This window comes from Vitis vinifera, chromosome 13 (assembly GCF_030704535.1).
Source record: "Vitis vinifera cultivar Pinot Noir 40024 chromosome 13, ASM3070453v1".
NCBI lineage: Eukaryota > Viridiplantae > Streptophyta > Magnoliopsida > Vitales > Vitaceae > Vitis > Vitis vinifera.
In genome coordinates, this window is record NC_081817.1 from 2263015 (window position 1) to 2287910 (window position 24896).

General features: G+C 35.7%; 4 protein-coding genes across 5 annotated transcripts; 2 read left to right on the top strand and 2 right to left on the bottom strand.

Annotated features, from left to right (window-relative positions):
• The first annotated feature begins 1210 nt into the window (after positions 1-1210).
• On the top strand, positions 1211-2509 carry LOC100253607 (dirigent protein 24). Its single transcript, XM_002276108.4, has one exon. It carries the CDS (start codon positions 1287-1289, stop codon positions 2373-2375), a length of 1089 nt encoding a protein of 362 aa, XP_002276144.1. The 5' UTR covers positions 1211-1286; the 3' UTR covers positions 2376-2509.
• A 1464-nt stretch (positions 2510-3973) lies between these two features.
• On the bottom strand, positions 3974-5601 carry LOC100852526 (dirigent protein 25). The gene has a single exon (XM_003635179.4). It carries the CDS (start codon positions 5183-5185, stop codon positions 4109-4111), a length of 1077 nt encoding a protein of 358 aa, XP_003635227.1. The 5' UTR covers positions 5186-5601; the 3' UTR covers positions 3974-4108.
• Positions 5602-6209: 608 nt separating this feature from the next.
• On the bottom strand, positions 6210-11718 carry LOC100248502 (uncharacterized). Of its 2 annotated transcripts, XM_019218360.2 has the most exons (7): positions 11418-11718; positions 11263-11302; positions 10799-10879; positions 10586-10673; positions 8404-10469; positions 7266-7452; positions 6210-7177 (listed from the first exon to the last, which is right to left on the bottom strand). In XM_019218360.2, exons 5-7 carry the CDS (start codon positions 10414-10416, stop codon positions 6534-6536), a joined length of 2844 nt encoding a protein of 947 aa, XP_019073905.1. In that variant the 5' UTR covers positions 10417-10469; positions 10586-10673; positions 10799-10879; positions 11263-11302; positions 11418-11718; the 3' UTR covers positions 6210-6533. The 2 variants fall into 2 exon arrangements, with proteins under 2 accessions (XP_019073905.1, XP_010646805.1); XM_010648503.3 differs by lacking the exon at positions 10799-10879.
• A 6061-nt stretch (positions 11719-17779) lies between these two features.
• DHAR (dehydroascorbate reductase) lies at positions 17780-21616 on the top strand. The gene is given in 6 exon segments (NM_001281063.1): positions 17780-17886; positions 17967-18057; positions 18175-18318; positions 19329-19446; positions 19587-19727; positions 21344-21616. Coding segments are annotated over 6 exon segments (639 nt in total). The 5' UTR covers positions 17780-17828; the 3' UTR covers positions 21431-21616.
• Positions 21617-24896: the final 3280 nt, after the last annotated feature.

The following is a 24896-nucleotide window of genomic DNA, read 5'->3' on the forward strand; positions in this document are numbered from 1 at the left end:
TTTTTGTGAGTTCAATGTAAAGATTTTGATAAGATTAAGGCTGATAATGACTTAGTAGTATTTGAATCAAGTTCATAAGAGATCAATTCTGGATTCTGTCCCAGTTGATACATGATTGCCCTTCTGTGAAATGAAGCGTTTTACTAGAATCTATACTGAATTGATATGGTTATTGTATTCACCAAAAATGAAGGCTAATACACCAATCATATTCTTAACTAGCTGATGAATAAACTGAAACATAACTGATGTGAGGATGGAGTAAATGCCCTGCTGTCAACAAAACTAATATTGTTGATTTTTTACAGATTAGCATTACCTCTTATGAATTGGTTTTAAGCTATGGGCCTTTGACTGTCTTTGAGCATAGTTTTATCTAATGATATTGCTACATTTGAAGGAGAATTTTGACAGGCCATGTTATTCGAGGCTGTCGAATTGGCCTCTGCATTTCCCCATCTGAATCTGCTGAGCCAATATGATAATTCCCAAAGAGGCTTATGGAAAATGGTGAATCACTTCAAAATAATGACACAAAATAACAGATTAGAATCACTTCAATTCTAAAGGTGACTTCTCCTAGATGTCAAGTTTATGGAGAAGGCAACAAAGAAATTTGTTTCAGGTTCATAGAAAACAGATCAGAAATGGAATGAAAACCAAAATGTACTGTCTACTTTGAATAAATCTTTTGTTGGGGATTAATTAGAGCTCAGATACATTACTGTTTCTATAATATATATTTGAAGATAAAATCACAGTTGAGGTTTGAGGGGCCATGTGCCACTTCCACTCAGTGACAAAGGGGCCACCATTTTCATTAGGTAGAGAAAATGTCTTAATGCTTTGAAGTGGTTTTTTTTTTTTCATAAGGAAAAAAGGGTGGCAGAGAAACTCTGTTTTCCAATATCTGATGTCTGTTTTCTATGTTCTGAAAACAAAAACATATCCAACAAAGGGGCCATTGTGATTGACTCTAGACAAAATACCAAGAGTCCATTGAGATAATGCCAAATTTTCGGGTTGTGGTCAAGAGCTTATCATGTTCATACATTCATATAGGAGTTGGTTTTCTCAACCAAACACATCATACAAGAAAGGGCATGTAAAGCCTCCAACTCACTAGCCCCGCTTCCCAACACATCATACAAGAAAGGGCAAGTAAAACAACTCCAACTCACTAGCCCCACTTCCCATTAGAGACACCTGAAACTATATAAACACACAGAGTGTCTGCTCTCTTCCCCAACAATAGGACCCTCCCAAATCTGATCTCTTCACAAAAAATGGCTGCCACACCGTTCTTACTCTCCAAGACTATCATCCACCTCTTGCTGCTAGCCATCACTCTTGGACATGTCAGCTCGGCCCGGATCCTAGATGAGGTAGATCCACAACCACCAGTCATCCCTGATCCACCTGAAGCAGATGACTCTCCGGCAATTGTGCCCAGTGTGGCACCGGTACTGGCTCCCACAAACACCTTACCAAGTGGCCAAATCCCGGCTACTGCCAGCAGCCCCACAGAGGCTGATGATGAACCACCACTGCCTGAAGCAGGCGCACCTGATGCTGTACCGGTTGATGTGGCGCCTGTGGCGGGTCCAGTTGCTGCATTGCCAAGTGGACCGGCCCCGGTTGCTGCCACTAGCGCCACTACGGGAAATGCTGCCCCACCAAACCCTCCATTGTCCTTCTTTATGCATGATATCCTTGGTGGATCACACCCTTCAGCTAGGGTGGTCAGTGGGATCACAGCCAACACCCAAATCAATGGTCTCCCTTTCTCCAAGGCCAATGGTGGCGTCTTCCCAATCAATGGCGGAGTTCCACTGCTTAATGGCAACAATGGCCTCATTAACAACAACAACATACCATTCCTCACAGGCCTCAACGGTGGACAAACCAGCACAATAATTCAAAACAATGGCAACAACAACCCAGTCAATGGTGGCAGCAACCAACCCTTTGTCACTGCTGGGCAGCTCCCGGCGGGAGCCACCCTTCAGAAGGTTATGTTCGGAACGATTACAGTGATAGACGATGAGCTAACTGAAGGCCATGAGCTTGGGTCTGCTGTGGTTGGGAGAGCACAGGGGTTCTACCTAGCTAGCTCTCTAGATGGTGGCAGCCACACAATGGTCTTGACCGTGTTGCTCCATGGCAGCGATCATCACCAAGAAGAGGATACCATTAGCTTTTTTGGGGTCCATCGCACTGCCTCACCTGTGTCTCATATTGCAGTCGTTGGTGGAACTGGTGAGTATGAGAATGCAAAAGGGTATGCCACCATTGAGAGCCTTCATCAGGAAGATCAACATACGACCGATGGAGTGGAAACAGTCATCCAGGTCAATGTTTACCTTTCTCACTAGTGCGCTATCTTCTCAACCAAACTTGATATATACACTATCTGACTAGTGTGTGTAAGAGTTCCAGTATTATTTTACTTGATGTACCTTCAGCAATCAATGTTTAAATGCGCCTGCTAAAGAAATCTATGATTCAATGAGAGTATTATCCTTTAATGGCATTAAAAATTGGTTCAAAAAGTCCAAGAATTTAACCTTAAACAAATTAACTAAGCCCAAGACCAAACAAACAGGAAACAAAACAAAACTAGAGTAGGGAACTTATCGGATTATTTGGCTGAGACGTGACAATGTACTTACCTTAAAGTAGATCTGCCCTCCTCGAATATCAACATTAGTGTAGAAGGGAATCACAATTAGTTGATCCGTCCTCCTCGAATATCAACTTCGGTACAGAAGGGAACCGCAGTTACAAAACATCTCGAAGTATAAATGAGACTCTTAACGGATGCTAGAATGAGGCAAGACTACTACTTCCCTCTCCAAGAGTCCAAGAGGTTAAAGAAGTAGGAAGATGCATAAAAGGCAAAAGGTTCAAACGTCAGATTGACACCTTTTTGCTTTTTCTCTTATATACACACTGACATGCTCTTCCATCATTAAAAACACTGGGATCCCTTTAGCTCTTATTGAAAGTTCTGGGTAATGCTATCTCTTGGAACCAAAATAATGGTGAGGATAACATTGGAGGAAAATTGTAACTGGGAAAATGAGTTTTGAAGATGCATCAAATAGAAGCCAGGAATATCTGCTTTGGGGGTTTTATTAAAATAAAAATGATAACCTCAGGAAGGGAAAATTGAAAGGCACATGGTGAAACAGAGGGTTGGGCATCTTCTATTATCTTTAAGTACATTGCTTAAGCCTTCAAATATTGTCTGTTCAAGTTTTACATATTCTTGTTTCTTTGTATTCTTCGTTAAAAATCACAGGTATTAATCTCTTCTAAATTTCAATCTCTGTCAATTCTAACTGGTGGACAAAACATCTGCTGCACCTTTGATGGGAGTAGCAGACCTGATCCCTTGGATCCTTGATCTATTGTGACGGAGAGGCTGTTAGAACCCTAATAGGTATAAAGCCAGTGGTTATCAGCATACTTTTTAAAATCTTCCCAAGAATCCAGCCAATCCAATTTTTCAGAAACCAAAAGAATGCAAATTTGCAAATGAGAAAGCCTACACATGGATATCAAGAGAGGTATATTGGGGCATTCAATGAGACAAGCTAGAACTTAGAAGTTGAACATTAGAACATGAGATACAGCATATGGAAATCAGGATTGAGGAACAGCTTCACTAATATTTCTTTCAGATGTTAATAAGTCATAATACAGGCAGAACAGAATATGTATTATTTTTGCTTTGCACCCATGAAGACTGATAAAGCTGAGTGAGGAAAGTGAGATCTTAAGTTAAAAGAGCAGACAGTCCATAGTTCATATGCACTTCCTCAGCTTCATTTTTCTTGCAATTCAAATGTGATTTAGGTGGATTACTTCTTTAGCATTTTATGAAATTTAATTTCTTACTTAAGTGATTAATGGATATTAGTCCATCTCCTAAGTTTCATTCAGGAAATTAATTGGGCCAGCAAATTTATGGAAACAAATTGGAAACCATTCCATTTTTCTGGATTCATAAACAAACCAAACCTTGCCCTGTAAAGAGATTAGTTGGTAAACTCCATCTCTGGTACAGAGATTTCAACAAACTTGAAGATCCATATACAACATATTAGTAGGTAACATAAACAGTGAACTCGAGCAGTGTCTCTACACCATCAGTTGTGGCTTGCTGATGCGTTGGGGGGATGGTCTTGACTGTTGCAAACCCCTTTGCATTAACATACTTCCCAGTTCCGCCCATAATGGCCAGTTGAGACTCTGAGACAGCAGTTCTATGAACCCCAAAGAAGCTAAGGCTATCAGCATAGCTTCCACTCTGGAACATGGCTGTAAATGCCATTGTCTGACTAGTACCATCCTCAGAACTTGCAACATAGAATCCTTGTGCCTTCCCCACTGAACCAGACCCGAGCTCATGCCCTTCAGTTATCTCGTCGTCTATCACTGTCATGGTCCCAAACATGAGCTTCTGAAGGCTGGAACCTGCAAGGTACTGACCCCCATTTCCAACTGGTAGTCCATTGCCACCATTGAACAAGTTGTTGCCGTTGTTTGGAATCACAGTAGGTGTAATTCCACTAAGGCCAGTGAGGAATGGAATGTTGTTGTTGTTTATAAGTCCACTGTTACCGCTATTGAGGGGTACCCCATTGTTTACTGGGAGGAGTGCCCCATTTGGCTTGGCAAAAGGGACCTGACCATTGACTGCTGGGTTGGTAACAATCCCAGTCACAGCTCGAGCTGAGGGGTTCGACCCACCTAATATGTCGTGCATAAAGAAGGACAAGGGATGGTCATCGTGAGCCATGCCACCACTAGTAGCTGCCACTGCACCAGGGTTTGGCTGTGCCGCCACACCAGGGTTTGGCTGTACTGCTGCACCAGGGTTTGGCTGTGCCGCTGCCCCAGGGTTTGGCTGTGCCGCTGCCCCAGGGTTTGGCTGTGCCACTGCAGGTGTAGCAGCTGCAGCCACACCAGGGTTTGGTTGTGCCACTGCAGGTGTAGCGATTGGAGCTACACCAGCAACAGGCTGCTGAACTGAATTGGATGCCCCTGAGAGGGAAATGGGCAACTCTGGTTGCTCCTCAAGAACTCGCGCCGAGGTAGAGAAAGCAATGGTGACAGTGAGGAGCAGTAGGTAGGCTACAGCCTTGGCTGAAAACGAAACGAGTTTTTGAACTGCCATTTGAGAGGACAAGAAGATGAGGAGAGTTAAGAAGATTTCTTTGCTACTGATGATGGATTGGAGGGTCTGTAAGGGAGAATATATATATATACCTTAAACTTTGGACAGGAGTCTGATGAGATGGAGTAGGTTCTTGTATTTCGTTAGTGTTTTGGTTGGAACACCTAAACCTGTATTCAATTGTCGAAAGTGGATGAAGAGGAACAGTTGGGTTAGGGACAAGGGCTTAGGTGTCTTCACAGAGCGTATACCACATGTTCAACTTACACCTAAAAGTCCTGCAACAAGTTCCAGTATTGATGTTTCATCAACAATGAAGAGAAAAAGGTCATATTCTTTCACTTCTAAGTCATTTTAACATAGCTTTCACGACATTTCCCACTCGTCTTCAAAACTAGCTCAGCATATAATGCTTCCCATACAGGGAGAAAGCATGGAAAACTGCCCCCCTTTGCCTAATGTGGACTATTTGGAAAGAAAGGAATAGAAGAGCCTTCGATGATGTGGAAAGAAATGATCAAGATATCAAATCCATTTTTTTGTACACTTTTGTGAATTGGGCTAGGGTATATATTAAGGATCATACTTTATCGTTGTTTGATTTTGTAAATTGGTTAGCCACCAAGTAAGGGTCAGAACCTTTTGTTTCTTGATCCTTTGTATCTTGGTATACTTCGTGTATACTCTCTTTAGCCTTTTGGCTTTTAATGAATTTCCTTTATCTATCAAAAAAAAAATATAATGCTTCCCATACCTTCCCATTTCCTCCATCCATCATCTATGTAGTTGAAACTGCTAATAAATCTCTTCTAAATTATGCTCTTGTCTGTACCTGGTGGTGTCAACAATCCTGGTTATCCCATTGCCCAGCAGGCATACCTAGATTCCTTTCATCTGGCATTAACCTGGAACTAATCTAAGAGTAAATGCAATGGCATATCAGGACACGAACATGGCTGTACTTACTAATTTTCTTTCTTCTTTTTAAAAGAATCATTAATATTGCAATAGAGAAATATAAGTATGATCAAACAACAAGCACATACTATTGAATCAATCATAGGTATAAATGTATTGTCTATACAGTATACAACTAGAACTAAAGAGCATCTTCCCACACTCAGCACAAAAAAAACCACTGAATCTGTATATTTTCGTATGGATGTCTATTGATTCCAAGCCATCCTGGTATAACCACACTGAATTTTATATATCCTCTTCAAACATCAAAACTTCAAAACTGCCTCAAACTTCACTCGATAAAATATTCTGCTATATATGTACATAAATATATTCTCCAAAAAGAATCACTTCTTGTTTTCCTATCAAAGAATAGAAAATATATGGTTCAAAAATTCTCCATACTCACGAACTCGGCCGCTAGCTCGTCAAGCAACAAGCTCTCTATTTCTCTACCAATTATAGTAATATTGTCTCCTAACTCTAACCACCGTGTTTCCCTTCCCAATGCCTTCCCAGATAAATTCTTGTTCATTTCCTTCTCTTGACTGGCAAGGATTTTCCATAGCTCCTCCTCAATCATTTCCTGGCTCAGCTTGAAGCTCAATCTTTTTGTCACAGATCCCATCCACATGTGAATCTCTGTGCATGGCCAGAGAATTTCCATCAACCCTGAATTTATACGGTCAAATAGGAGCATCCTTTCTGACCTCTTCCAAGATGTCTGCTCACCATACTTCTTCTCTAACTTCTCGAACACCAAACGGCTCATTGGACATTCTGGAGAATGCCATGTTTCAAGGTCCATTTCCAAGTCGCTTCCACAAAAACCTGCCTCGACTAAAACATCAACTAGGTAGGAGAAATCCCTACTCTCTCTGGCTTTGGATAATCCCCTTGGTTCTCTTTTTTCATCATAAAGACCAATAGATTCTTCCTCAGTGTCCTCATCACTTGAGATGACCATTCCAGGCCCTTCTGAGTATGCCTCTGGGGACTCTGATTTGAGAAGCTGAAGCTGCATCTGTAAACCTATCAAATAAAGCATAGATGAAATGAGTTGCATCAATCAAATTTGGTAAAGTTATATGAGAATGAAGGTGCTTTCTAGTTCACTAACCACAGTTGTCAGCACTGACACTCTCAAAGCCTTCAGAGCCAGATGAAATCTCTCCTTTGAATGGTAGTTCCAAAACAGAAACTGGACTTGGCTGATAAGCCTCCTCCAAGCTCACAGAAGATTCTGGGTTTGTTCCAGTGCAGTGTGAGGAAACTGAACTTCCACCAGGGGATCCAATTGATCCTTCCTGTAATATTATGACTTTATGAGTCAGGGAAGTTTTACAACATGATACTGGATACCAAAAATATGAAGGATGAAAATCTTCAAAATTTGACAGAAAAGATCATAGAAAAATGAGTGCTTCAATTGTTCAAAGACAGAATTGTAAGCTTCTGAAAAGGTTATCTGTGGGCTTATTAGTCATGAAAAGATAATATAGAGGCGATAAAACCAACTGCTGAGGTTCTAATGATAATTCAACTGCCCTCCATAAAGCTAGGTGCTCTACATTAACTCTGGTGAAATTTCTGCTAAAAGCTGCACACTAAAACATTGGTTTGTAGCCAACACTATCTGACAGACAGCTGAAGATGACATAAACTAAAGCAAATCAATTGGCGAACAGTATGAGGATTGCTCATTTGAGCTCATAGGTACTAAAACAATGAATCCCCAAGCAACGCTAGGCCAGGCTTGCTTAAACTCAGAACATGGATTAACCAATAACAACAGCTTGCTTTATAATCGATGATAAATATAACTTAAAAATAAGAAATTATAATGTTTAAGGTGTTTTACCTCTTTAGGGATCAAGGAATTTTGAAAAAAATGTAGTGGAAAGATAATTTCATAAAGCATAACCTTAGTTAACTAATCTAATAAGGATCAAGCAGACCACATTCCCAGCTAAAAGCCTAAAGGATTTGTAATGAACCGTGCTTGAACCTGGCCAGAAGAGCTCCAATCAAGCAGTGCACAAGTTTCAAATGAGATGAAATTATCATCAGGTGGTTAGGTTGGTCGGAGGGACAGAGCAAAAGCAGGAAGAGCACTAATTGCCAATTAAAACAACTAATGCTAGTTACTAAAGAATGACTTTTGAAGCAGTTTTAGGGTTTATTATTTATATGACTATGCTTGCAAAATATCCTCTCTAAATATTCAAGTATTATTTTAAAGAATGAATTGTCAAAACCTCCAGAATTGAAGCAACTGAGTTACAGCTAGCAGAATCTCCATCTTTCACCAACAAGATGCTGGCCATTGGTTTAGACTGCTGCTCATTGGTGATTCCAAACGACAAACCAATATCCTCTGTTTCAGAATAAGCCACAATGTCAGCAACTGCACTTATGGAGGCAACATTAACAATTGATGACTCAGGAACCTGCAAATTCTGTCCAAATGAATCATTCAACTCAGGCTGAAGCACCTGAGTTTTTTGTACTGTGTGATTACTTTCTGAATCAGAGCAAGAGCAACTGCTACTCATAAACTTAGGAACCCCATAACTTTGTTCAGACAGATTACTCTCCTCAATTTTGTGCTTCAGCTCACTCAAGATCACACAAGCTTCTTGTGCAGTATGATTATTTTCTGAATCCAAGAAAGGAATGGACACAGATTTCTGAGAGCTTAATCTTGAGTTTCTGGGTCCTGAACGGTCATTTAAGTCAGAATTCTGCTTCCCTGATTTTTGTGGTTCCCCATCAACAGCCTCTTCTGGTGTCATATACCAATCACAATGAAGAACTTCATTTCCAGTCATGGGTTTATGACTGCCAATGGAAGCAGAAGCAGGAAGAGATCCGGATTTTGGAGAACTTTTGACACATCCATCCTTCCAACCATCCTTACTGCTAATGCCCAAAGGAGTACACAAGTTCACATCTCCATCATTTGCACCAAATTGATTGCTTTGGCTATTCTTACCATGCTTGCAATCCAAATTTCTTGGCCTTGTTTCATGATCAGGCATGGCAAGCATTTCACCCAGGGTACTGCCTCTACCAACCAGCCCAATTTCTTGGCAACTTTTGGTCATCTTCCATCTTTCTGAGAGTTGCTTCTTGGTTTCTCCGGCCACAGAAAACCCATTCCAGTAAGAAAATGATTTTTGGTGTCGGTTCTTCCAATTAATAAAATCTGGGGAAGAGGGCTTCATAACTTCAAATTCATTCAAAGAGGTGTCATCACCTCCGAATCCTGATCTCGATACATTGGTAAAACTGCTGCTTGCAATATGCTTCATTGTCTTGCCAATTACATTTGCAGTTTCCCCAGAAACTCTAGATCCATGCCCAAAAGGTTCCATGCCACTCCCCAATGCTTTCCTTTCTCTTGCTTCAACATGCATTTCCTCGTTTTTAGAATGAGGTATATTTTTATGCCTCCTATAACTTGACTGAGAACCTTTATGACTAGTAGTTGAAACAAGAGATCTTGTATCTGGTGTCTTCCCAAGATTTGGTCTCAGAACAACAATCCTTGTATGGGAGATGCATCTGTCATCCTCTGACTGCAATCGAGACTTTGACAAATTATGAGAATAATTAGCACCAAGTTCCTCGTGGGAGCGTGGAACAAGATCATTCCCAGGTTTCTGAAATGATTTTAAAGCATCTCTTTGTTCAGTTCTCCTCTCCAATCTCCCATATATTTCATTTTTTCTATGGCTAGAAGCATTTGATGCCTTTAAGCCTCTAACATTACCAGACTGGAGATAGGGAGAAACACCTTGCACATTATGAAGATGCTTAATGAAAAAGGAACCTTGTTCCTGAAGATTTCCCAGTAAAAGATCATTGCTAGAATCTAGCACTACCGGTGTATCATCAAATTCCTTAGAGCGCTGAAGCGTCTCGTTCATCAATAGACATTTTGGCTCCGTGAACTGCAATGCCACATTCCCTCCAGTCAAATTTGAGCATCCTTTCCCCTTTGGAGGCGATGGATGATGATGCTTATCCATCCTTGGTATTGATGGCACTTCAAAAATATCCTTAAATTCTTGATGCTTTTCAGCGGTCATCCTGAATGAACAGCCTTCATAAGAAGAACGCTTCTCCCTGACACCTATAGATGCAGTTTTCCTCAGATAGTTCTCAGATAGCACTCTTTGCTGTTTATGGATGGGCTGCCGAGGTGGCAATTCATCGAGACCCATCAATCTTGCAATAACACTAGACGTGATTTGCTTAGATTCCATCTCTTCCAACAAATTTTCAGCTACCTTAACACAAGCGCTACCTAAATCAAGAACTGTCCAGAAAATGCACAAATACATAAGCGTCGAGTCAAACAAAGGATCAAATACAGAATGGGCATAAACATAAATCAAGTTTCTCATAAAAACAAATGGGGAAGAACCCACTTACCTTATCTTCCTCTGCATCAGCCGTACTTCAAGAACCAAAATCAATGTGGATTTGGGAAAGTGACTTCGCCCCCAAGAATCCCTGCTGCCTGGAAAATATTTTTAATATTTTCAGAAACATTCAATGAAGAAGAAAATAAATAAATAAAGTTATAAACAGCACTGAAGGCTGAATTTCAAAGTAGAAGGCAATCAATGAAGTGTCTATAAAAACCTAATTTCGATTTCTTTTTCCTTTTCAAATAGAAATATCATGTCTTGAATCATTTCCTGGACCATTTCTTTCATCTTCAAGCTACATACAAGAGCACAAAAAGAAACCCATATGACAGATAATACAAATACCTAAACCAGGTTTCAGAAGACCTAAAAATGTGAAGTAAAAACAAAATCCAAGTAATCAGAATCATGGAACAGCTAAAAGAGCTAAAGCGTATGGAATATTTAAAGAAAAAGGCGGTGCGGACAATCATCAAAAAGGACAATTCAAACAGTGAATATCAACACACTGCAATCATCTCCAATAATTATAATAAAAAACATCTGATTTCATTGAAATAAAGACACCATCATTCCAATTCCACTACAACAAAAAACCCCATCACCAATACGCAAACCCCCCCAAAAAAAATCAACACAATTATGGAAACGAATATCATCAGTATTCAAATCTCTCACCTCAACAGAACAGGGTATTCTTGGACGAAGCTTCTTCATTCTGAATCATAACGATGACAACAATTAATAAAAGCAACAACCCCTGACCAAGGAAAAAACAAAACCCACATGATGGAAAGCTGTTTCCAAGGATTCAAGAAAATCTGTCAAGGTACCTTCAAGGTGGGCTCACTCTATCACCCGATTCTGACATGGGTACTGCAGGTTATTCAGATCAGAGTCATCAGAAATGAAGAAACTGTTGACTTGCATGCATACATAGACAAATATACATAGGGGTAGGTCGGTTGTTGTTTGGAGGCTGAGAAAACGCGCCATCCGACATTAATGACGTCAGAAACACATGATTGGACAATGGATATGTGGATACGAGGAGACGATGACCTAGTGTCTGGTTGACACCTACAGTGAACTTTGAAGTGGAATTGTTATTTACACTCTTTCCTTTTCTTCTTTCTCCACCCCAATCATCTTCCATTTCCCAATGGCATCTAGGCGTTATCTTCTCCGATTTTGTTTAGGAAATTTCTTTTTTTTGGAATAAAATAATTTATGATCATATCAAATCATGTGATTATACTCTATAAAATAATCAATACCATATCAAGAAAATGTTTTTATACTTAATGGGAATAAATGCTTTAAAGAAAAAACTATATAGTTATTTTATTAATAAATATAGCTATTTAAAAATTAATTTGAGTAGTGAAAAAGGAGTGACATGTCTATGTAAGTATTATGTAGACAACAACTTGTTTAAAAGAACATTTATGATAATCTCATTTTCTGTTATAAATTATTAATATATTTAATTAATATATATTTAGTTATCATATAGGTAAATTAGTTTTTTTATTAGGTCTATTTAAATTTTAATAATGTTAAACCTATTTTAAAAGATAATTCATAATAAGAAATCTTAGATTTTCTTTTTTTTCTTTCTCGTTGAATCTCTTTTGGATTTTAATATGGCATCATAGCAAAATTGATCTTTTATAAGACATTTGATCTCATGAAAAAAAAATTTAATCTTATATATTGTTTTCGTATTTTTGTTCTGGTGGAATTCTTTTCTTCTTTTTTTTTTTTTCTTTTTTGTCATGTTTGATCATGGGATGCATAATTCTTTTTTTGTTTGATCTTGGTATTTGATTTTGTATTTATTCTATGATTGCCTTCAATCTATTAGTGTGAAATTGGATGGAAAAAATTATTCATATTAAAGTTATGTAATGAAAAAGTTTTTAAATGACAAAGATATGAGATTATATTATTGGCATTCTATGCAAACTTATGAATGAAAATGATGAAAAATATGCAAAATAGTTAAATGCTTAGGAAGTAATCAATTCCAAAATTATCACTTGGATCAAAACTCCATTGATAATTTGATAAACATATGATTGACGAAGTATGAAACTGCCAAGGAAATCTAGGAATATTTAGAATGACTGTAATTTTGCATTCTCTTTGTTTGTTTGTTGGATATGAATTCAAATTCTACTTGTCTCTCATTCTTCTATGTTATTGGATATGAATTCAAATTATGTTTGTCTCTATCTTTTTATATGAATCAAAATTTTGTTTCTTTTTTTCTTTTTTATTGTTGGATATGAATCCAAATTTTGTTTGTCTCTCATTATTTTATATTGTTAGATATGAAACCAAATTCTATTTTTCTTTCTTTTTATATTGTTGGATATAAATTCAAATTTTGTTTCTCTCATTCTTCTATGGTTTTGTATCTTCTTTTGTCTATTTTCCTTAATCTCTTGTTTTTGACAATTTTATATCTTCTATCTTTCTTTCCTTAATGGTTTTAGATTTGTGTCTTCTACTACTTCTTCTCTTTGAGCATACGCCTTTCTTTTTTAGTCATATTTTCTTCCTTGAACATATATATTTTCTATTCCTACCGAGTCTCATGATGTCTTTAAGTTTGAACTTCTTCTTATTGATCATTCATTGGATAATACAGAATGTTTTCATGCAAATATTAGTACTTTAGTTTTTTACTGTCACGCTCCTTCCTTTCCTCATATAGCTACACAAACACCTTCTAAGATTGTTGATTATCCTCTTGCATGTTCTTCTCGACGTCTCCCAAGCTATGACTAAGGAACTCTCTGCTTTGTATAAAACTAATATTTGATGTTTGACACTTTGATTAAGCAATACAAAGTTGGTTTGGTTACTAAGAGATTTTATCAACAATATGATTGTGAAGTTGTTTACCAAATCATACTCGCTTCCATATTTTCAATTTTTGGTTGACAAACTTTCGATACTGCTTACAATCATATTGAGTTTGTGGGGGATGTTAGAAGTTATTAATATGTTTGGTTACTATATATTTATTTATTTAGTTACTATATCCCTTATTATTTAGTTACTATATTAAAATTACTTTATTTCTTTTTAGAAATAAGGGTAAATTAGTCTTTATTATTATTTATTAGGTCTATAATCATAACATTCAACTACAATAATAATTAAAAAATTGAACAAATCATCGGCAAGAAAATAGTTTTTAAAAATTATTTTGAGAGAATTATCTTTTGGGGGTAGATGGGCTCCCAAATTAACAAAAGATCCATAAAACTCTTCAAATTGAGTTGAAGGATATGAAATAGTAACTGACAAATATACCCTTTAAGAACACATATAAAATATTTTATAAAATTAAGTTAAATATTTTTTTTTCAATAATTTTTTTTTTCAAAAACACTAAATTAAATAAAAATAGTTTTCAAAAATATTAAATTAAATAATTTTTTTTCAAAAATATTAAATTAAATTAAAGTATTTAAAAAATATTAAATTAAATCAATTTATTTTAAAAAAATATTAAATTAAATTAAAGTATTTTAAAAAATATTAAATTACATAAAAACATTTTTTAAAAATATTAAATTAAATCAAAAATATTAAATTAAATAAAAGTATTTTTCAAAAATATTAATTTTTTTTCTCAAAATCAACAAAGGGCATTTTTGGAAATACTGAAGGATGATATCTTTCAACTCAATTTCCATACTTTCATTGGGTCTTGGGCTCAATTTGAAGAGTTACATGGACCTTTTGTTAATTTGGGGGCCCATATACCCCCAAAACATAATTCTCCCAATTATTTTTAGCAATAAAATTCTATTTAAAATTTAAAATATAAAAGATAATTTCCTTAGCTAGATAATACAAGAATAAAAATAGGTATTTTGTTCCTTAAAATTTCCGTGAAAATAAATGATCTTCCTTCCAAGGTTTCGACTAGAGGACACTAGAAGTAGCAAAAGTTATGGGTGGAAATAGTGGTTCTAGGTTTTCAAATTTCCAGAGTCCAAAAATGACGCGATCAATAGTATTTGACCCACACGCCAAAACATGGTCACGGACTCACGTGGCTTTCGCACGACAAGGCAAATGATATGGCCCAGGCCCAAACATTCAACGAAGCGGGTCCCAACTCACCAGCAATAGGGCCACATGGCTAAAGGCCTTAATCATTGACCTAGACACGTTTATGGGCGGGGACCCCGATCTTTGGAAATTTAAGTACGATTTTCTATGATGCTTTAGTGTATTAATCTGTGTATATAATAACAAAAATTTTAAAGATATATAATTCTTTTTAAATAATTCGTATTTTTATAACTCGGATAAGGTTTTAATTTTTGTTCTCGCATTCAACACAAATTCAATGTTGTACCTTCTCATTCGATTAAATTTTCTATTTTTGGGTTTTAAAATTAGAAAGCAAATATAAGAGTTAAAGGTCTATGTTAAATTTCAAAATTTTAATTACATTTGGTAAATTTTATTGGATTGTAAAATCTGAATTAGTTTTATTACACTTCCCTCGAGATACTAGAGATTGAGTTATTCAATTAGCTTGATGAGCTAATGAATTTGTTCTTATTATATATTTAACATTTTTATATTTCAAATGGTTTTTTAGAGAGTGTAACGATAATTGAGATGAGGTTTTTTTTTTTCCTAAGGTTTTACCATTATAACTTTTCTTGTTTTATTTTGATTAGTGAATTGTTGAATATTATTACATTTTTTGAACATAGAAAATCTAGGGATCATATTGATTGTTGAATCATGTTAATAATCTCAAGTTCCCTTTTTATTTTTTGTTGTTATGTTTGTGTGATTTGGTTAACAAATTTAAATTTTTTTCCTTTAATTTCCAATAACCCATTAACGATTGGGAGGGAGGAGAGGTGGGAAGTTGAAATCATTTGTTCTCAAAACACTTTAATGATTGGGAAATAGAAGAGGTAGAGGTTTGTTCCGAAAAATTCATCCTTTGGTTTTGTATAGTGATGTGAAGGATGTTTTGAGTTGGAAGATTAGTAAGAATGATTCATTTTTTTGTTAGATCTCTCTACCGTTCCCTCACACATGCCTCCAGTGAACTTATTCCTTGGAGCATTATTTGGAGATCCTGGGCTCCCATGAGAGTTAGCTTGGAACAGAATTTTGACCATTGATCAGCTTAAAAGAAGGGGTTGGAATATGCCAAATAGGTGTTATTTATGTAAAATGGAAGAGGAAATTAGTGACCACTTGATCATTTTTTGTAAGAAGACTACAATGCTATAAAGGTTACTTTTCTATCTTTTTGATGTGTAGTGGGTCCTACATTCCTCAATCAAAAGGAATTTGATAGCTTGACATGGTGCTTTTGTGAGTAAGAGAAAGGAAAAGGCTTGGAGGACTATCCCTTTGTTTAATATGGACCTTATGGAAGGAAAAAAAATGAAAGAGTGTTCAATGACACTGAACAATCCGACCAAGCTTTAAAATTTTTTTTTTTTTGTACACTTTTGTGAATTGGAGTAGGGTGTATTTAGAGGATCATTCTTTGTTCTTATTTGATTTTATAAAGTGGCTTTTGTCTAGATAGGAGAAAAGTTTTTCTTTCTTTTCACCTATGCTAGGCTTTCCTAATATAATCTCTTATTTGCCTGTCAAAAATTTCTAATAACCCAAATTGCCTTAATCTCTAGTTCTTTCCTTCAACAAAGTATTCAAAGCTACAAAACCCAATCAAATTTGAATGAAATGTATTAAATTCAATCAAATTTTACATGGGATATATTAGAAAAATGGCAAAACCCAGCTAGTTGGCATAGAGAGGTGGTGGTACCATGATTGTGATTTGCATCAATTTCCACTTCACAAATCTCTTGCCTTTTCAAATTTTGGTTTTTGTTGACTAAGATATAAAGTGAAACCTAGGAAATATACTTACAAAAGAAACAATTCTCTTCCAAAAGTAGACAATGGGATGATCCCAATACTTGTATTGACTATGGGACATCACATGTCTTTATAGAGAAAAATAATAATAATAATAATAATAATAATAATAATAATAATAATGTTGTGGGAATTTTTTTTTTCTCTTTAAAATTCCTCCACTAATAAAAACTTTTTTAAGATTGTGAGGTAGACATACTCTGGGTTTAAAGTCAACGAATTATTTGTTCCTATATAAACATTATTTATTATTGCATCTCATAACTTAAAAATGCTATATACTTTAGAAATTTCTTCCCCTATTTTATTTTTTAATATTTTTTTATAGCAATCTTATAAAAAGAAAATCAATTTAGTTTTAATTATAAATCAAAAAAGATTTTAAAATTTTATTTTTGGTAATTTTCTTAATGATACATTATTTAATAAAAAATGATTTTTTGAAAAATGATTAGTATTTAAAAAAAAACACTTGAAGTAATTAAAATCACTTAATCGGTAATTCTTTCAAAATCACTTTTAAAAAACACTATAAATTAAAAGTTATTTAATCAAAATCACTTTTAAACAAGCTCGGGGTTGAAAGTTTATTATGTATAACTTTTATTAGCTTCCATTAATTTTTTTTTTGAAAAAACGAGTTATAAAAATATTTTATTAATATTTTCTTAATAAATTATATAGATTTTTTTCTTTTCTTTTTTAAAAAAACGAGTTATAAAAATATTTTATTAATATTTTCTTAATAAATTATATAACTTTTTTTTTTTGGAAAAAAATCATCTATTAAATAATTGTATAAAAATGATTTGAATTGGTTTCCTAAATTTATCAAATACTTAATTTTTACCCGATAACACTTCAAAATATTAAGAAACATTTTTAATTTTTTAAAAATCACTTTAAATTAGACTTTTAAAATGTATTTGATAATTATTTTAGAAAATATTTTTAATATTTCTAATAATTGAGAAATAAAAAGTTTCAAAGTATATATAAAAAAAAAAACTAGGAATATTTAATCGCAAAAGATTTTTCATAAAGTGAAGTTTTTGATCTTACTATTCTTAATATATTTCTAATATTTCCTTTGGTGGAGAAATAAAAAGATGATGTTGAAAGTTGAAACTGAAGGCACTGGAAATTTCCGGAGAGCCCCGAAGTCTTCTAACAAAGTCCCAAAAGGGTCAATACCACTCATAAAAAAGGCAGTATATACCCTTATTATTAATCACCATCCTCTCTTCTCACGTCATACTCTGCTCTCATTTTTCTCCCATTTTCTCTGCACCCAAACAATGTCTTTTGAAGTCTGTGTTAAGGCTGCTGCCGGTGATCCTGAAATTCTTGGAGACTGTAATCTCTCTCTCAAGAGTTTCTTTCTCTGGGTTGTTACTATGATTTGTGTGTGACACTGGGTTTTTGTTTGTTTTTAGGTCCATTCAGCCAAAGGGTTCTGCTGACTCTGGAGGAGAAGAAGGTGCCCTACAAGATGCATCTGATCAATGTTAACGAGAAGCCCCAATGGTACGTGTATTTCCATCCATTTTCGAGGGCTTTGGGTTGTTGTGATTTGTGATTTGTGATTTGAGAGGGTGTGAGCCAAATTGGGTGGTGGTTGATGACGATGATGATTATTGTTAGGTTTTTGGAGATGAACCCAGAAGGGAAGGTGCCGGTGATCAAAGTGGACGATAAATGGGTCCCTGACTCTGATGTCATTACTGGGGTTCTTGAGGAAAAACATCCATCTCCTCCTCTCGCTCCTCCTCCTGAACATTCGTCTGTGTAACGTCCTACACTCTCTCAGTTAATGGCAAGACTTAGTTTGAAAATTTTGTAAAAGTTGCAGTTGTATGATTCTGTAGTTTTTATACCTTTATATCTTATGCCTTACTTTCTATCCTGTTCTATCCTTTTTTGGTTGGTTGTGATACATCCACAGTGCTTGATTGGATGTTCATCTGATTAGGGTTTTCTTTTTTCCGATTATCTTCTATAGAAGCTGCATTATATAATTATCTAGTTGTTTCATTTCTTAATATATGTGCTTTTTGGTGATGGATCAAGAAAAATTTTGACAATTTTGTATGTGTAGTGCTTGGTTGAATGTTCATCCTTTTAAGGGTTTTCTTTTTTCCCATAGAATTGGTTGCTGCTTCCAATGGATGTTGGCCGGGAGGACTAAGCGGTGTTATTGAGTTGTGTTCTTTTGGTAGCTTGCTTGATCTGCAATTGGAGTTTTGCTGAGAAAATGAAGAAACAAAACGGAATGAGAATTAAAGCCATTTTTTTTCTGTTGTTGTGGCAGACAAATGAAATAACTTTAGGCTTGTTTCGAAGTAGAGACGAGGTTTCTTGTCTCTTTTGGAGAAGATAAAAAAGATGAAAGTTCTAGGAAAACATGTTTGGAAACATGAATTTTGGTTTTAAAAATGGGTCATTTTAGAAAACAAGAAAAATATTATATGTTTTCCTGCTTCTAAAATGTAAGCATTTAATATTATAATCTGAAGACCAGCATTTCATCCTTTTAATTTTGGAAAATAAGAATGTTGATGTAGTAGCTATTGTCATTGATGCTACCAAACTGACCTATTCATTCAGCTGAACTAAGTCTTGTGCAATTATTGTTATTTCCTGTCTCTACTATTATTATTGTTGTTGTTATTATTATTTGGGTTTTATTGTGGACTAAACAATAGAAAATAGTAGGATTGGAATTTTTTTAATCTTGGTTTTCTTGAAATCAAATTGGAATTACTGAGGGGTTTTTTTTTTCTTCTGATATGCTCCAGGGGATCTAAAATATTTCCTGCTTTTGTCAAGTTCTTGAAGAGCAAGGATCCTAATGACGGTTCAGAGCAGGCTTTGCTGGATGAATTGAAGGCCTTGGATGACCATCTTAAGGATCATGTATGTGTTTATACTATATTTATTTGAAATACAATCACATTATACTGAAAGAGTGATTTTTCTTTTTTTTTGGGTTTCTTTTTTATTTTTTGTGCATTCATTTGGACATGCATATGCTAAATTGTTGAGGATTGATTCAGGGTCCTTACATCAATGGGGAAAATATCTGTGCTGTGGATTTAAGTTTGGCCCCAAAGCTGTACCATCTTCAGGTGGCTCTTGGCCATTACAAGAACTGGACTATCCCTGAAAGCTTGTCTCATGTCCACAATTACATGAAGGTATGCCATATTGTTGTAGTCTGGACAATTTGTGTTAGTTTTTGATATTAGACTTCTTTACTGGAGCAAAATTTACTGTTTTTGCCTCTGAGATGTGAGTCATGTATGTATTGATGAGTAGGTGGTGATTTCGTCTTGGCAGCTTATGTTACTCTGGTAACATTTCCTTTTATTCCATGCTAAGTTTTACCCAGTAGCCCAAAATATTTAGTTGATGTTTGGTATGTTTGTAAAATAGTGATGCCTAAGAAAACCAGGATTAATGCAGTATAATTACTGCTTTGCTAGCTTGATCACTTGGATGTGAGAACCCTATCTAGGTTATATCTGGTAGCTATAGCTTGAAATGCTTAGGATATATTTAGTATCTTTATGGTTTGTACAAACAGATAATTGGGAATGTAGTACAGTCACTGGTTTGGTATAATCCCATCCATAGACAGGATCTGTTGCAATATCATTCCTGTTCTGGAGCCTTGGTCACTCAGATGCTGATCACAACCATGTGGGTATCACATTGCTTGAGATAGGATTGCAAGTTCAGGAGTAGGATATACCATTACTCCTTATTCATTTGATCCTTTGTATCCTCATTTAATGATAATTGGTATGCATGCCCTGTTGACACTCCTTTGACTGGTAATACGTCCTCCTCTATTTGTATTTGCACATGGTCATTAATGAAGTTTTTAGCAAAAATTTATTGTAGTCAATCCCTTATGGTATGTTGTTTTAATGATTAGGGTTACATTTCTACCAGCCTAAAGCCAGTTTCTAGTGACATGCTTACATTGATCTGGAGTTCATTTTAATTGTTTAATGAGCTCTTTATTGTGATCAAAAGTGTTGAGGTCTTCCTTCTAAGAGTATGATTTCGAGATTCATAGGAATGAACTTGTTGGGTAATCTTGATTTCTCAAATTGAACCATTCAGCAGTTTGATAAACAGCCTGCGATGATTCCTAGTTTCTTATGGTCTGTTGTAGTTTGAGGTCATATTGTTTGAACCTTTCATGTCAGTAACAGGGCAAAAAAGTGTAAAGGGACTCATGTTTCCTATCAAAAGTCCTATGTAAAGTGGTGATCAGGTGATGAAACTTGTGGAGTGAAGCTCGTGGTTAGTTGTAGTGTTTGGAGGATCTACATTATTCTTGGTCCTTGGTGGAAGCTTCACTGCTGTCAAAATTGGCATTTCCAAGTAAATTGTTGTTTGTTAAGTCATGCTTGTCTTAAAAGTTTCGTATGCAGACGTCCAGGATGGTTTTCCTGTGCAGCAACTTGTCCAGAATCTCCTTCCTACCACCTAACAGATCCTACAGGATTAACCTCTTTCAGGGAAATTTTGGGTACTATAGAAGTGCAAAAAAATGGCTGCAATTGACTTTTCAAAAAGACATTCTTCGGCATCGTCATGTATATCTTAGAAGTTCTCTATGCATTTTTTGATTCGGGTTCAGAGACAGTTCTCTTATCGTGTCCTTTCTAACAGTCTAATTAAAATTTTACATACTAGTTAGTTTGAACTTTAAACAGTTAGCATTAAAAGAACGGATTTTACCCTTAGTTTTGTTTTAATTTTTCTACTGACAATCATGCTGTGTAATCCTAACCTGCAGTTACTTTTCTCTCGGGAGTCCTTTGAGAAAACCAAACCAGCACCGGACCATGTAGTTGCAGGATGGGCACCCAAGGTCAATGCATGAAATTGTTCTAAACTATAAGCTTTTGGTACCAAAGCTATGAAGGGTATGTGAGATCTGCTCTGCTTCTCAGACTTTTGGAGCCACCACCTTCACAGCTTGCTTGTCTATAATAAATGTATTTACCAGTCAGTCTTAGCTATGACGGTATCTACTCTTTTGCCCTTACCATTACATCCATCTCCATATATGCCATGTAATGAAGGCTATTTAGTATTTAGGGCTGCTGCTGCTGCTGCTACTCTTCCCAATATTTATAATAGGATGTGTTAATTTTATTTACACCCTTGAGGTTTAGTGTATTTACATATTAGGTCACCTTCAAATTTTTTTGGTTAGCACTTTCATATATAGAAGTTATTTATGGACCGTGGTAATTAATAACTAAAGTTGTTTCAATAAAATTAACCCATGATATGATTTATGTTCTTTAAATTTGAAATGAGGATTTTATTTGTCACTGGGAATTCCCAACCCAACTTTAGGTTGGGCTTGGTGCCAATGGAACATATTGATACGTGGGTGCAACTTTCAAACATAGCCTAGATTTTTTTAGCCCTATGTGGTAATGTTGAACCCAGAATCCGATGTGGGACAGCCCTTTATGCTTGGGGTAGCAAAAATCAACATTTGAATATTGAAAGTAATATTTGAAGATAGAGATCGCTACAGCCTGATTTGTTTTTCCTTGTAGAACTGTTTCTATTTTTTCATAGACGTATGACAAACAATGCCCCACATAAGTTTTTTACTTCTAGTTCTGATTTTCAATGGCAGAAATTAAAAAATTGCATCAAATGGTTGCCCCACCAAAAAAATAATAAGAGTAATCTTAGCAGAAATCAAATGTTTTGACAAGCTTTTAAAATCTCTTCTGAGGAAGATGGAAAATGACTTGGTCGGTGATTTTCTTGACAATCATTTTTAAAAATATTTATTAAGAAATATAATGTATTTGATATTATTTTCAAATCTCTTATATTAATTGGAAGTCGTCTTTTTTAAATTCTCTTTTAAAGAAATAATTTTAATTGAATTGTTGAAACTTTATAATTAAAAGTGTTGGAAATTTAGAAATAGTTAAAAAATATTATATTTTAATAAATATTTATGAAAATTATTTCATGGTTTTTTTAGAGGGGCTTAAAAGTCTTTGAACATTGACCCAAAAGTCCAAAATTACCCTTCACAAAGGCATTATATACCAATGACAGCACAACATGCATAGTTAATCACCATTCTCCGCTCTCACCTCACGCTCACTCTCTACTCTCATTTTTCTCCCATTTTCTCAGTACCCAAACAATGGTCTGGGAACTCTGTGTTAAGGCTGCTGCCGGTGCTCCTGATCTTCTTGGAGACTGTCATCTCCCTCTAGAATTTCTTTGTCTGGTTTGTTTGTTATATACTATTGACTTGTGCGTGATGATGGGTTTTGGTTTGTTTTAAGGTCCATTCAGCCAGGGGATTCTGATGACTCTGGACGAGGAACATTTTCAAGGGCTTTGGGTTTGTTGACGAGGATGATGATGATGATTGTTGTTAGGTTTTTCGAGGTGAGCCCAGAAGGGAAGGTGCCGGTGATCAAAGTGGATGGTAAATGGGTGGCTGACTCTGATGTCATTACTGGGAGTATGTGTAGTGCTTGCGCTGATTGAATATTTATCCTACAAGGGGTTTTATTTTTTATTTTTTCCAAAGAATTTGTTGTTGTTTCCTATGGTGTTGTCTAGGATGAAGAGTGCTTTTTATAGTGATTTTCAAAAGTGTTTTTGTTGTAGTATGTGACTCATATTAAGTAAAAGACAGGACAAAAAAAGGGGACAAATGCCGGAGCAAAGTGATCTATATGGTACAACCAGAAGGGTTTATTCAACCTAGACAAGAACACTTGGTCTTTAAATTAAGGAAATCACTTTATGGGTTGAAGTAGTCCCGTTTGACTCCTATATGATCAAGATTGGCTACAAGAGATGTGAGTATGATTGTTGTGTTTATGTAAATAGCCTAGATGATAATTCGTCTATTTTTCTATTACTTTATGTGGATGACATGTTAATTGTTGCAAAAAGTATGATTGAGGTCAATAAATTGAAGTATTTGTTGAGCAAGGAATTTGACATGAAGGATTTAGGTGCAACCAAGAAAATCCTCGGGATGGAGATTCACATGGATAGAGCTTTAGGGAGATTATGGTTATCTCAGCATAGCTATGTCAAGAGAGTGCTGGAGAAGTTCAACATGGATAACGTAAAACCAATAAGTACACCTTTGGCAAATCATTTTAGATTGTCTACTAATCAATGCCCAAAGACAAATGATGAAGTGAAAGACATGTCAAAGGTTCCATATGCAAGTGCAGTGGGATGCTTGATGTATGCTATGGTTTGTACAAGACTAGATTTGGCACATGCTGTTAGTGTGGTGAGCAAGTTTCTATCAAATCTGGGAAGAATGGGTTGCTATGTAGTCAAGTGGATATTTAGATATTTAAGGGGTACTATAGACTATGGCATCATGTTCAACAAGAGGTCTACCACAGGTTATGTCTACCACGCTATCTACTACTAAGTCAGAATATATGGCAATAGCTGAGGCTGCAAAGGAATCATTATGGCTTACAGGTTTGGTCAAGGAGTTGGGTATTCAGTAAGGTGGAGTTCAATTATATTATGATAGTCAGAGTGCTATTTATTTGGCAAAGAACCAGGTGTATCATGCAATGACCAAACACATAGATGTGAGGTTTCACAAGATTAGGGAATTGGTTTCTTCTGGTGAATTGTTACTTGAGAAGGTTCACACCTCTGAGAATGAAACTGACATGTTGACAAAGCCTATTACCACAAAAAAGTTCAAGCATTGCTTGAACTTGGCTAATGTCTCCAAATGCTAGATAGGAAATGCCCCAACCTATGGTCCTAGGTGGAGTTACAAGCTATGTTTCTTGTCTCCTAAGGGAGGGAGTGAATATTCGCCAAGGTTGAGATTATTGTAGTATGTGGCTCATATTAAGTGAAAGACATATGGAGAAAAAAAGAAGGCAAATGTCGGAGTGATGACATTTGTCATTCAAGCCTGTATCTTTATTATTGTGGGCGAACGATAGGTTGGGGGGGGGGGGGGGGGGTGCAGGGGGCGTTCAGTGGTATTTTTGAAATTTCAATACCTGAGGATTAGTATAAATACCCTTTTATGTAACCCTAATTTGATACATAGTGAAAGTTTTCTTCCTTATTCCCGTGGACGTAGGTAATTTGCCAAACCACGTTAAATCTGTGTGTTTTTATTCTTTTCGATTTCTTTAATTTTCACCATAAATCGTTTCACCTAAATCAACAGTTTTTAACATTTATAATACTTGAAAAATACTTAAAAAATAAAAATTTTCAAGTATTAAAAAGACTAAAAATACTTCCCCGAATCACTGTGAAATGCATTCTCAGAGTGAATTTCAATGATTCTAAAA